Source organism: Artemia franciscana, chromosome 12 (genome assembly GCF_032884065.1).
Source record: "Artemia franciscana chromosome 12, ASM3288406v1, whole genome shotgun sequence".
Classification (NCBI taxonomy): domain Eukaryota; kingdom Metazoa; phylum Arthropoda; class Branchiopoda; order Anostraca; family Artemiidae; genus Artemia; species Artemia franciscana.
Window position 1 is genome coordinate 9558361 of NC_088874.1, and position 14518 is coordinate 9572878.

A 14518-nucleotide genomic window follows, 5' to 3' on the forward strand; every position below is an offset into this window, starting at 1 on the left:
ATGAGTTATCACGTAAAAAGCATAATAAAACAATAAAATATAATAATTTCAAGAGCCCAAAAACACAATTAAAGCATGAGCTTCAGAAACAGGGGGGTGTAATAAATTAAGGGTCAATGGAAAATTATACAGTTAAATACTTTTTTAAGATGCTGGCAAATACCTTCCTGTAGGCTTTTAACTATGCCAGAACCAAGAGGCAACACATTATTTCTACAAATTTTGTATTATTTTATATGTTCGCAAACACAGTCAATATGTATGAGAAGGACACTCATCCAATTAAGGTGGCTACTCACTCAGTTGTAGCCAAAGGGTATATGCATCGACTAAGTCCTAGCCCATGTTCGACTTTTACTGATAAGGAGTAAAAGTTACGAACTAGATCCAATGCAGGCTAAAAGCTTCAAATAAATCAACTTACGAATCTTTATTTTTATTTTTACCGCCGTCCAACAAAAAATTGTTGGCTTCACCGATTGGACTCATGATTTATGAATCTTCAGTTTTTGGAGTAGCGGTACACCTTGAGCGGTTTTGCTAAATGTCGCCTTTTAGGATTTTTTTTTTTGCCACTTTTATTCCCAATAGGGAAGAAAAAAATAGTAAAAGTAGACAATTAACTGAAAATCCAAGAACCATTCTTCGATGCCCTCCAATTTTCAGGGCATCAACATTAGAAATGTTCGATTTAAGCTTACGTTGATGCTTCGGCCGATCTAGGTTTGACAACTCTGACACTGGTGTTAAGAATATTGCTGACATATTTGAATAATGGAACTAAAAGAATGGGTCAAAATGATTAGTCAAATGGGTTAAAAGCCATTCATTGTGAAATATTCATTGAATTTATTGATATCTTCTATTGGGAAACCGTTTGGTTTATAACCCATGCGTCAAAATAAAATCACTACTGAACGAGTGAAGAACCTTTAAAAAGTTATCAAAAAACTAAAATTTAATGCAAAATAAAACAAAAAATATTATCTTCGATATAGAAATTTGGAGCACTGAGGTATGTCCACTCTTTTGCATTTAGTCTGAAGGATCAGTTAACAAACAATGGGTAAATAACTTCCCAATCAAAATTTAAAAGAGAACTTTCAATTTATACTACGCAAAAAAAGGCCTCAACGATTCCAGTCCCAAGGATCACACAATACTTTCATTTTTCTCTCTTTTTTACAAATATTTTCGAGAAGCTAAAATTTATAATTACACAACAGGAATTAAATTTAGGGAATGTTTTACCTGGATAAGGGAATCCTAGCCCAGTTGGATAGCCACGACCGGCGTAAGCTGCATATGTTGCCGGTGAAAAACCTAATAATAAAGAAATTTGTTATATAGAACTATAAGAAAAACAACAAGCGTTTCAGAGATATAGCAGGCCTACGCTACAAACAAAATGAGGAAGAACTAGAGAAATTGGGTGAACGAGAGGAATGGAGATATACATGTAGAGAAGCTGTAAGTATATGAGCATGTGCGTAAGAGGACGAGAAAGATAAAAAGGTGAGAATCCTACGGAACATTGCAGGTGAAAAACTTAATAATAAAGATATTACGTTGCATAAAACATTAAGAATAAATTAGGTTTTATAATTATGTTGTATACTACGAACAAAAGAAGTAGAATTAGAGAAAATGGGTGAATGAGAAAGAAATTGAGAGAAAGAAAGAGAGGGGGAGAACCACATAAAAGAGGACAACAAAAAAGGGGAGGATGTATGACGTGAACCGGAGCATTAAATTGCCTTTAGTTCTTCAATGCAATCTAACATCCCATACTTACCTTGGATGGAAATTCAGGAAGGCGCCTGTTAAAGAAAAAACAAGTTGATAAAGCCACACTGAAATAATTATTAATCTTTGCTGCAAAAAGTACATTAAAAGCGAGCTTTAGACCGGCAAATTAGACAGTCTTCCTTTGAAGCCAACGGTCGGTGTATTCTTCTCCAGTTCCTTTTCAAAACAAGTCCACCTTCTCCAATGATATTAAATAAGCCCTGGTCAAGGCCGTATCCAGGGGAGGGGGGCTAGAGGATGTGAACCCCTCAAATATTTGTCCAAATCGTGAAAACGTAACAAAAATAAATATAAACACATCTTTGATGCGTTTTTTAATTTTTTTTTTTTACTCTCCCTCCAAACAAAACTCCTGTATAGAGCCTTGGCGCATGGGCTTTTGTTGACTGCAGTTATTCTCAAAGAAGTAACCAATACTATATACGGCTTAGAGTATTTTATTCAAAACCTCTAATCATGCTGTTTGCAGAAAAATAAGTTGAACTGAGTTCCTATGTATAACTAATACGAAACAACGCTGAGAGGGGAGGGAAGCCGACCGTTAGAATAACCATTAAGTATCTATCAGCAATAAGGGATTAAGGGAGTACATACACAATGCAGCATTGTCACTTTATTTATTTAAACCCAAATTCTTATTATTTTTTTTAAGTTAATTAGCGTGAAAAACAGGGAAAAGTGCAGAAAATTCTTTAGGTACTTTTACGGTTTTTTAGGCGTGACCAAGAACAACAGTCAAATCAAACACAATGACAACCATGAAAGAAAAGCAAATGGAAGAAGAAGAATATAAGAGAAGAAGAAAATAAGCATTTACCTTCTTGGAAAGCTCCTATTGACCACAGGAAGTCTGCAATAGGAAAAACAAAAAACATTAATTAGCAATGCGAAGTAACATGCAAAACAAAAAAAGGAGAATTAAATGGCAAAACAAGACAACACTGAACATGCAGTTGGTCACGTTATATTCTTTTTTTCTCACAAAATATTTCTTCTTTAAATCACTCAAACTAATTTCTACCACGACACAAGCTCTAAATCTAGATCTGACTATTCACTAGGAAATCAAAGTTGTACTTTCAAAAAGACCACAATAGACAATTGGAGTTTGAGCTTAAGGCGCATCTTTACCTCTTTGTTGAGGTTATGTCCCAAAATTGGAAAACGATATATCAAAGGATTCTACTCTAAAAATGTAAAAAAGGCTTTGGAAAACACATTAGCATACCCATTGCTACCATTTAGTCTAGTAATCCATCTAATTTTCTTTTTCTTTTTTTATTCAGTATATTTTAATGACCTTCCGCAATTTTTCATTGCCTAGTCTGGAATTTGTTTTTTAAGCATTTTCTAGGGTTAAATGTAAAAAAAGGTGTTTCGGAAATAAATCTTAAAGGAAAGTTTTAAAATCAACCTTAATAAAAGATCGAAACAACTTTTACAGATTTGACGAAAAAGAACAAATAGATGCGTGCTATTTAGTACTTTTTTTTTAAAATAAAATGTCTTTTTTTATTTTTTTTTTTATGATAATTTTTCTTTCTTTTTGATTTTTTTTATTTCACAAAATTTGACGAAAAAGAACAAATAGGCGCGTGTTATTTAGGATTTTTTCTAGTCTAGTTATTTTTGAACAATTTGTCTAGTGATGCTTTCTGGAAATAGTGGCAACCTTGCTCGTATCACTCGAGTGGTTTCTAAGGTAAGTCATCTTAATTTGGTGCCAATAAAACAAAAAGGAGGACTGACATACATAAAAGGAGGGAAAAACCGTCTGAAAGAGTCAATGCCATCAAAAAAACTATTTATGACGATCTCATGTCAATAATATTGTATAATACTTGAGAGACTAGTAGATATAAGTGTACATGATATATACAACCGGGATTTAGGAGTTAAAAATTCTTTGTGGGGACTTGATTACAACGAAATTTAAGTTATATTTGAAGACTTAAGATTAGATTATATGACAATCAAAAATAATAAATTAAATGGCTATGATAAACGTATTCTTCTTTCACTAGGTTGAAGCTACTGCTGCAACCTAGTAAAAGCTTATTTTAGGTTTATTTCACAAATGAGACACTACAGATGCGCCTATTATTCAAACAGCCAACAAAGTACAGCTTTAATATGTTCTAAACTAAATAAATACAAAACACACATATTTACCGTTGGGATCAGCTTTATGCAAACTCTTAAAATACTAAAGTTAAAAAAAAAACAGTATATAGTGAGTCAAGCATTTTATTCTACACTTTAATTTACAATATGACTAGAATACGTCTAACATTTGGCACATATTACTCAACTTCTTCTAAACAGACACATTACTATAATACACTGTTTCTATATGCTGCAACAATTGCTGGAAAGATATGGCTAAATTTAACAACTTTCCAAGAGTCAAGAGCGACCCAGGATTTTTGTTCCAGAGGATTGGGTACAAGAAACTTTAAAAACGAATTAGAAATTTATTCATATACGTTTTACGTTTTTACGAGTCAGGGATATTTTCATGGGAGGGGATTCAAAACCTCAACCACCCCACTCCCTCCCTAGATATGGATTTACCAAAAGTCAAAACACGTTATGTACATTTCTAGTCTTAAATTTATTTTACAACACCAATCTTAGCTGGTGACATCGATTGGTGACGTCTTAGAAACTGATAGGAGCCTCTGTTTATCTGTTTTATTATTCTGGACACCCTTATCAACGCTTCCAATCTGACGTTTTTTCACTTTATGGTTTTAGACTACAGTACATATAAAGCTTATTTTCACCATCCTAATTGTTGCTAACATTTTCCTGTTAGGTCGCGGTACAATTTTTGAGAACTATTATTTGCCAAAAACAACATATTACATTATTTATTAATTATATTGAAATATTAATTGAACATGTATAATTTGGAAATATGTAGTTCGGAGGGCGATTTAAAAACCGGACCTTCAAATGCAAACAAGGATTTAACATGCATTCCAAACTTTAAAATCAAAAGAAAGTCTAAAATAAAGCTTTAAAACATACAAGTCGTGCATAGCTATTTACTAAAAGAACAAGTTTTCGATTTTCTCAATTTTCTACAATGAAGAAATACTCTCAATTCCTCCAACATAGTTGGTTTTTTTTTTCGAGGATGGCGGCAGCTGGCTTAAAAAGGTATGCCCAGTCCAATTCTTATTTTCAAAAAGAGCTAACCTATAGTTTTTAAACGCAATGCTAAAACTTTGATATGACGACGTGACTAAAAACTGTAGTTTTATAGCAGACTTGCATAAAATTATGCGTGAGTCTTTGAGCTAAAGGTAGCTAACCTTTTTAACTCTGTTAATGGATGGCCTTCCCTGTCTCATGTAAGGTAAATATGCCTCTGCAAAATCAAATGGGGCAGCAGGTCCCTTCATACTTACATAACCCTTAATGTGATATAAAACCGAGCAAAAAATTGAATATATTATTCAAACGATGTGAGCGTCAGTAAAACACCAAACGAACGTGAATTACCCTATACATAAAGAGGGAATATTGCCGAGTCTACTTCGGGGATCCAACTGGAGGTCTCATTTTAGTCATAATAAAGGCGTTACTCTCGGGTTAATAAAGGGGTTCTCTCGTCGAAGTTCCACCATCGTCAACAGCGGAAAAAACATGGAAGACTTCTCGATTTTAATTTTCTTTCTCTACAAATTGGACAGAACACTTTTATGCTTAACGGTACGGAATTCTTGTTGTTTTTTTTTCTAATTTTACTTCGCATATTTTACTCTGGGTTGTCAGTATATTCCGAAAAGGTTCAAATGACCAAAACTTTTAATAGACAGTACCTATATTCTCAGTTCGTATAAGTTTCAGGAGCTAATAGCCATATCTTCCAAGACGTTAAATCATGCAATATTTATAAATTTGAATAATCATTCGTCAAAACTCTAATAATGAATATACAAGCAGGATGAGCAGATCAGTAAAATTAATTAAAGTAAGATTCATAACGGACCAGCCATTTATGCAAACGGGGAAATACCGAAATATTGCCTTAAGGCCTGCCAAAGTAGTCCTCCCCCCCAGATTTTACTCACATCCTTAAAATACACAAGCATTTTACTCACATCCTTAAAATACACAAGCACTTAGATACATGGGCCTAAATTATTTTTATTATTGAACCCATTGATGACTTATAAATTTCTCTGTAGGTTTACGTTTTTTTTGAAACTACAGTACTCCGTGGTGGTGTGTACAAATTTTGTGATAAAGGGAAACTATAAAGTCTCCCTCCCCCTTCTGCAAAAAGAAATCTTTAAATAACTTATATACACATGTATGATCAATATTTAAATATCAACCAATACTGGAAACGTTTACAAGTACTTTACTTTTTTTCATCCATCCCCTCCGTTTCTTGGGTAGTATTCTTTATATTGTTTGATCTTTTTCATATTAACAATAGCTTCCTCGTATTTGTTATTTATCTTTTTTTTTATCATTCAAAATTGCATCAAACAAGTAATATCTATCTAATCTACCACAAATATCCTTTAAGCATCAGCCTCAGTATTATTGCTAAAATTAGCATCCTAAACCTAGCAAAACTAAAACAAGATTCAAGTTTTCTTTACAGCTAATTAAATGAGAAGCTAGAAAAATTAAACCCAACGGTTTTAGCGTGATACAGAATGTGTGATAATACAATATCAGGACATTAATGAGGAAAACACTAAAATTCCCATTTTGGCCTAAGCATGAGGTTCTGCTAAGCAACAAATTTCTTAGAGAATAAAGATATTTATTTAGACAAACTATCCTACTTGAAGTCTTTCTTTATTATTTAGGAAAGCATCGAAGTAACACATTTTTTAAACAAAATCGTGTAAAATATATTTTCACGCACCCAACTTAAAACAGGTAAAATTGATCGAGCAATCAATAATTAAGAGTGACCTCTAAGACCCTGCATACTTAGACTTGTTACAAACTTCAGTAAAAAGGGAGGAGGGGTGTGGACCTCCTTGACAGCAAATTTGTTGAACGGGAACGATTCATCCACGTATGCCGTTAAAGCCATAATTTAGGCTTTCTAATTTAGGTTCCAAAATTAGATTTACCGATTTGCATCCATGCTATGTATACTCATCATTTTTATAAAGCAAATATCACAACTGTGTACACATAATATATGAAAAATTATCGAAAGTGTTGAAAATAGTAAAATCAGATCCAATATGACCATAGTCAGCTTTTAATAGAGAGCTAGGACATTCTCAGAAATAAAATCGCAGAAGAAATTGACATAATTGTAAGTGAGGCACATATGCGGGAATTTAATCGGGAAGGGGGTAGGTATTGGGGTGAGAGGTTATTTATACATAAAATATCAGCATCTTTCCACTTTACCGATATATAAGGTAGAACTGCAATACTTAACAAGAGAAATATTAATAGTCACAATAAAATAATAATTATGGAGACCATTACCAAATATACAATTTGAGATTTCTAGATTGTTCTAAACTGAAAAAAAAATTTGATCGTATGTACTAGGCAGAACCTTATACAGAAATCAATTGAAAGGGAGGGGGCAAGAATTCAACCAAGTTTCTTGAAAAATTTGAAAAAATGATACGTTTTCGTATAAGGCATAATTTTATCAAAAAAGTACGAGAGTTGTCAACTTAAAACCTGGCCTTATACATTTGTCGTCAAATATTTGGACTTAATTTGGAGAAGGACAATATCGGTAGAGTTCGGTGCAAACACAGTATTCAAAATTATAAAATATGGAAAGTGGTTTACCCTCCCCCTTCCATCTTGAAACAACCAGAATTAGCACCATGCTAATTCTCAGTTGATCCTCCTTCAATAAATAGAATTTCCTCATTAGTAGGAAGATTATAAAGTGTGTAATGAGGTACATTTTTTTTTTATTATTTGTTCTTTTTACGAAGTTTCAGCCGAAATCGCTAAAAAAAAAAAAAAAAAAAAAAAAAAAAAAAAAAAAAAAAAAAAAAAAAAAAAAAAAAAAAAAAAAACAGGGATAAAGTATTTTCTAGTAGTCACTTGTACACCTAGCATGTAAATGAATATCAATTTCTTCAAAAAAGAAAAATTAGCACCAAGGTAAACAAGTTATCTTAGAATAATCACTTTTCGGAAAACGTTTCTTTAATATTTCAAAGAAATTAGTATACTCAGGCGAATGAGAATTTCAGGCATCAGCTTAACAACCAAAATTTGAATATCTCCTGAGATCTTTATTTGCCAGGGTTAACCAGATTCTTCAAAATGCTAAACCAAACTTTGCACGGAAAGCGATTATCCTAGGTCAGTTGTTTACCTTCTACCCTAGGTACAAGGTCAATTAGTTTTCCTTTTATCCTAGACGATCAGTGGGACTTGGAAATTAGCCAATTCAGTTATTATTAATAATTACAAAAAATAGTGCATCATGTGTCGAATATTGGCAAGAAAATTCATTTTCCCAAAGAGAAAGGTCATTTTATATCTTAATTATAATTAAGGTCGCATCATAAAGTAGATAAAGCATAATAAAAAATTGCTGGATATCTTGGCGAATACATTATTAGCAAATATTTCGTTCAATACAAAAAAGCTAATACAAACAAGCTGATAATTAATAAAGAACTTTTTGGTTGCTAAAAGTTTTTTTTTTTGTACTAAATACTTTGAAATACTGACCATAAAGATCCCACTATATTTTACTAAAATTCTAACGTACAAGGTGTACATGTGACAACCACAGTTCCCACACCCAATTTTACCTTTTAAAACAGAATTCAGTATTGTTAGAAGTATAAAAAAATATCAACGAATAAAGCCAAAAACTTCTGCGAAAATTAAAAAAAGATATATCTACTGCTTTCACTAAATCACGTTAGTTCTACTCCTAAAAATGTTAAACTATAAAAAAAACACACAATCCTATTTAAAAAACTACAAAAAATACACTAATATTGCAATAGTTCAACTAAGGCAAACAGTTCTAAATATGATAACTATGGTCCAACAAACTGAGCTGATTATGTAATATTTTCCATAAAGCAAGGCAGCAGATTAGGCTTTAGCAAAAATAAATAATAATTTAGCAAAATTTTGTAATTTAATAATTTAGTAAAAAGGAATAATACACTGTTAGTCCGTGCTCGGAAATGAAGAGACAGAAATATGTAGTTTATATGTAGCACCGAAAAATAAGATCTTTGATAATCCAGGCGGGTTAAATTTGTGATATTTTCTTAATCTTGCGATTTCCGCCATTAAATAAATAAGTATATGGTTGTACAGGCACATATAGACATAATATTTGGGGGGAGGGGGACAACAATGAAGTTTTTTTTTGAACATTCAGATTTTGTCAGAGATGTCGCAAGTAAAGGATTTTCTTCAAATTAAGGGATTTACATGTTTATATGATTTCGTACTTTCACACAAAGTCATCAATATGACTGTTTTATATGGATTTTTTTTTCAGTTTAATTATATTTAATGTGGCCGCTTTTCTTTTTTTGCCGATCTTTTGGTCAATATTGTAGCTGCTACAAAAAAAAAAATAACCAGACACATTTTTGGATGCTCAGGGGACACATTCATGGACCAAAAAGTTGGTAGCCCTGTCTGTACCCAGCATTTTCCCTTATTATGCCCCGGTTTCCTCACAAAAGTTCTTCACCGTGTTATAAACTCAAAGCACTAGGCATGCACGCCTTTGTTTTAAAGAACTACAGGCAGGATAAATATGAAATTTGCATAAATAATATCTTCCTTAAAAGGAGAAAAAAGTCAAAAAATGGGAAGCTCTATGTACCTTACGGAAGCTTTGAATACACAAGATAAAAAATAAATGCGAAAATTCCAAAAATTTTATAACAAAAATAATAAGATCTCTATAACTATGAAGCACCAATTCCAGTGGTATGAATCAATACAGACCACTGTCTTCAATTTTTATTTCAAAATTAATTAGCTAAATTTTATTACAAATATCATTCGGATACATTATATCCGAATACTATTTAAAACATTCTTCAGTAACCAAAACAACAGTGGCACCAACTCTTAAAAATTGAAAAGGGGGGATCAATCAATCAATCAATATTTATTAATTCAAATTAAAAATATACAAAAACAATATTATGCCCCAACAGAGAGCGGAACTCGTACGGCTGGGGCAGCATAAAAGCATAATTTTTTTTTTTTTTTTTGAATACAAAAAGAGCTATTTTCGAAAATCTGGGGGAACCACTTACTCAATTTTTTTAATTTAAGATCTGAGAAAAAAATTCAAAACCAAACCCTGTCTCTCCCCCGTAAATGGCATCACTGCTCAACAATCATTTGAAACTAAACTAAGTCTATTCTGCTACCCTACTTTACACAGCTACAATATACGAAAACAACTAAACAGTCAGATCTAGATTTAGAGACTGCATATTACAAATCAAATCACGCAATAAGTACAAAAAAAGATATAACGTGACTAGAATAAAAATTCTCTAGAAACACCGAGAAAGAAACAACCACTAAACAATTAAAGTCCAACTTGAATTTGATATAAAGCCGATGGATCTAGACCCTGAATCCCAAATAGATCATTCATTGAGTATGGTAGGCTACTGGTAGCTGATTCAGGGACCATTCGGGGACGAGTTGCTGTGGCATTGGCATTAGCTAGTGCCCTCTTGCACGTCATTGCAACATTTGCTGCTGCAACAGCAGCCTGTTGTGCTGCCTGTACAGCTTGCTGAGCAGCTAAATACGCATTTATATCAAAAGAATAAACGTTACAATCAGGCTGTGCTGCAGTCTGCGGAACAGTTGAACGAGCCGCTGCAACTGAAACAGGGACACTATATGGTGCAAAGCGATATGCCGCAACTGTTGGCATAACTCCAACACTTCCAAGCATATTTGCAAGAAGGGGAGTGCCAGCAGAGGTCAGGGATTTCGCTGGAGTAGGACTTGGACTTTGACTGGTGCCATAAAAGAGTAACTCACCGTAGCCTGGTGCACGAACTCCGGCTCTTCCACGAGCCAAATTGACTGGCAACATTACTTCTTTTGGTTGAGCTTTCTTGCATTCAACCTAAGAAAAGAAAACTTGGAATATTTCTAAGCTAAACTAATTATTTCTAGGCTTCTAGGTCTAATCAATTTATAATTGCCTAGAGCTTTCGCGACACAGCTTAGACAAGCCAAAGAAAAAACTATAATGCAAACATATAAAAAAACACCAAATAAACGAGCAAGTTAAAGTGCTACTAAACAAAAATTGGAAAGGAAAACACTGAAATTAATCCATTCAAATACTCCAAAACAATTCGTAACTTAGGTTTAAATGTTTGAAACTTTAAATTATCTCAACCAAAACTGCCAATATTTTTTCCAACGGTCAGAAAAATTATTACAGTTACGAGTATGTTACTGGTATTTCAGATTGGAAAAGCACAAGGATTATTCTTTCGGTAAAACCTCAACATCTACCAATCAAATTGAAAAAAAAAACCTATCAAAACCTACGAGTCGCAGAGCTGTTCACTTCCCATCGCCAGGTGTATATCTCAAAGCCCCATATGTTCCGCTACACCACTACAACACTACTCTTAGCAAAACACATGACACGCTTCCCGTCCCTGCGCGATACACATCACACTACCCGTGGCACTAGCTGCATGCTGCACTTGTTTTTACGTGTTTATTGTACAACGCCTCGAAATGAATGTTGGAACAAAGTCACTATTCCACGGTAGTGAGTAAATTTTTAATTAAGAATACTTAAGTGGCAAAATGTGATGCTACCCGTTTGAGAGCTACACATTCTAGTACTATCCGTTCTCAAGCAATCCTGGCTTTAGAAATCATGATTAAAAAAAAAATCCTTATAAATTTTCATCAGTAAAACATTAACGTAAGTAAACAAATGTCTTCGTATCATCTGCCAAATTCATCAGAAAGATATAAAACGGCTGTTTCACGCTTTCATCTTTTCTAATTTCAAAAAATATATACTAATGTCACTATAAATTTTCACTAATTTTTAATCAACTAATTTTCATTAAATTCTGAAATTTTCAGTTTTCATTTTATTAATTTTTGAGGGGCAAGTTCTCGAGGGGGAAAATTCTCGGTAACTAGGAAAAGTAATACAAATACTTTCAGGTTTCAGGGAGCGGTAGACAAAAAATTTCCTCCTATCTAAGTATTTATGCTAAAATATGTTATCCAAAGAAATTGCATCCAAAGGGCATAACTAATGAAAAAAAGGGTCACAACTAATAAAACAATTTTGGAGGAAAATCTTTCACCCCCGTTCCCCAAGGTAATGTCTTCTATAGGGATCATATTAAAAATAAGGTCACGAGTTCCTGGCGCGTTAGCAGAACTATAATTTGGAGGAAAATAGGGGAATAATGTGAAGAAAAATTATGTATTATGATATTCCAGTTAACTTATGAAAAAATTTCATTTTCAAAACACTTTATGGTAGTCCTTACAACCTTCCATGTCCTAAAATCTCAAGAATGTTAAGATTTTTTTCAAAAATTTCTAGTATTTTTAAATATTTTACCTTTCAGTCGGTTTCTTTTATAAGTTATATCCCCCCTCAACCGAATAAGAGCTCCTGGTTAATATCCCTTGAAAATGAACATATGTTATCCTTTTGAAGAGGAGCCAAGCACTAGGGCTCATCTACTCTCCATGCGTCTGCCTTACAATATTTTTTTTTAATATTTAAATTAGTATCTTTATTAATAAAACAAAGTAAATACAAGAAACTATGCTCACTATATTTATTTAAACAAAATAAAACATTAAAAAGGATCTTTAAATATAGCTCCCTATATTTAACCAATTTATTTACATACCTCTATATTTATAGGGAATTACTGGACAACACATTTAAGATACGCATTTGATTCCTGATAGCACTAGGGCTTATATACTTTCGATGTCCTAGTCTTTTTTAATCCTTAAATTATATTTTTTTAAATAATCATTTTAACTTTTAATATAAAATGTACCTAGTAGTTCCATATCGAAAAAGCTATATTTTTTTTTTCTTGACTTAGCTCACGAACGCCAAACCCTTTGTATATAACAAATTTCGAGTTCCGAGTCGCAGCTTTCCCCACGTTTCCCCAAGAGCTATCAATCTTTGTTAATAGGAATGAATAAACAGAAGGATGAACAGTCACCCCGACTCCATCCCCCTTATCAATCTAGTCAGTGTTGGGAAACAATGACCTTCCCCTTTTCTACCAAAACAGCGCGAGAAAAACAACTCAGCATTTTCTTATATCGGTTAGCCAATTAGATGTATCCCAATCCTTTCTAATTATTTCCTGGGTATGTCAGCTGGATTATTATTCGAATTAAAGCGGGGGAAAATCAAGGGATTTTTGGAAAAGAGGGCAGGTCCAATTCAGAGTGATTAATATCCTAATGATCTTCAATTGACGACAAAGGAATAGCTCCTTCCGCAACAGTGAGTTATTGCTTATCTCATCGCTATTGACAAAAAAGAGTAATCGAGGTATTTGTAGTCAGCAACAACAAAAAATATATATACCTTTTGTTGTTATTCAACACTAGCCAAAGAGCCTAACAGACAGTAGGTATAAAAAAGAAGAAAGTCGAAGCATTAACTGTTTCGGGGGATTTGAGAAAACAGTCCATCTCTTCAATAAAAATTCTACTTATTAATAAAATGTGTAAAATTGTGTGTCTTTTAATCAAACCTATTAACTGCATCCAATCACAATAATAATAATATATTTGCATGTCCTTAGGGGGGGGGACGCGTACAATCTTGTAAGCATCCAGAAACCAACTGACTTTCTGATTGAAAAGTCTTCACTTTCTGGGGAAACTGTTACCCTTTCTATACTATCTATAGCATTACCTCATAGTTTTTAGATTAACTGTTGGCTGATAAGTGTTACAGATTTAGGGAATAATTTATTGTATTTAAATTATTAGATATATAGATAGATATTATAATTATAATATAGCTAAAGTTTTTACTACTCTTACTAAGCTCAAACTATGCCCAACAAATACGCTGAGGAGGATAGGCTGGGTACAGAGAGCTGGAATTTCTTCACTTTTTGAGATGGTCTGAGGACTCTAGGGGGCAGTTAACCCCCTAAATCTTGTCAAAATGCTGTCTGATTTTAAAGTATTCTAATCTAACAGAAAGCAAACTTCTCTGAAGTCTTCCTAGATAAATTCATTAAAATAGAAGCTCTTTTGAATATCTAAATAAAAATCAATAAAACGAATATCAATAAAATATTTTACTAGCGCATAAGCAGGAAGCATATTTCAAGCAATTAACAATTTTCCCTCCCGGAAAGACGAATTTTTCAGCCCAAAGCCAAAAAAGAATAATTTCATACCAAACGGAATGAAAACATATAGTTCATTCCGCATTTTATTTTCAGAGTTCTCGTGATGATTATGGTAATCTTAGACAATTGCTATTATGTTTTAGTGAATTTTCACGCTACCAAAGTGTCAAAGGACTTCAACATTCCGCATAAATACTTGCTCAAATGAAGAGACTTATGTTAGTGTAATTTATGAAAATTCCTCCAAAACTACAGTAACGTAAAAATTCAAAAAAATATGATAACTATCGTCTAAAATCATCGTAATCATCGCGAGAAGTATATTCAAAAATAGAAATGCA

The 14518-nt window shown here is 33.0% G+C and overlaps 1 protein-coding gene across 3 annotated transcripts in view; it reads right to left on the reverse strand.

Moving 5' to 3' along the window:
- Nucleotides 1-14518, reverse strand: part of LOC136033647 (RNA-binding protein Musashi homolog 1-like) — a 122089-nt gene that overhangs the window by 38759 nt on the left and 68812 nt on the right. For all 3 annotated transcript variants that reach the window (XM_065714465.1, XM_065714464.1, XM_065714463.1), the window contains 3 exons: nucleotides 10825-10912; nucleotides 2627-2659; nucleotides 1252-1323 (listed from right to left, as the gene is read on the reverse strand). In XM_065714465.1, coding sequence (XP_065570537.1) covers nucleotides 1252-1323; nucleotides 2627-2659; nucleotides 10825-10912 — 193 coding nt within the window. The remainder of the gene's footprint in view (nucleotides 1-1251; nucleotides 1324-2626; nucleotides 2660-10824; nucleotides 10913-14518) is intronic.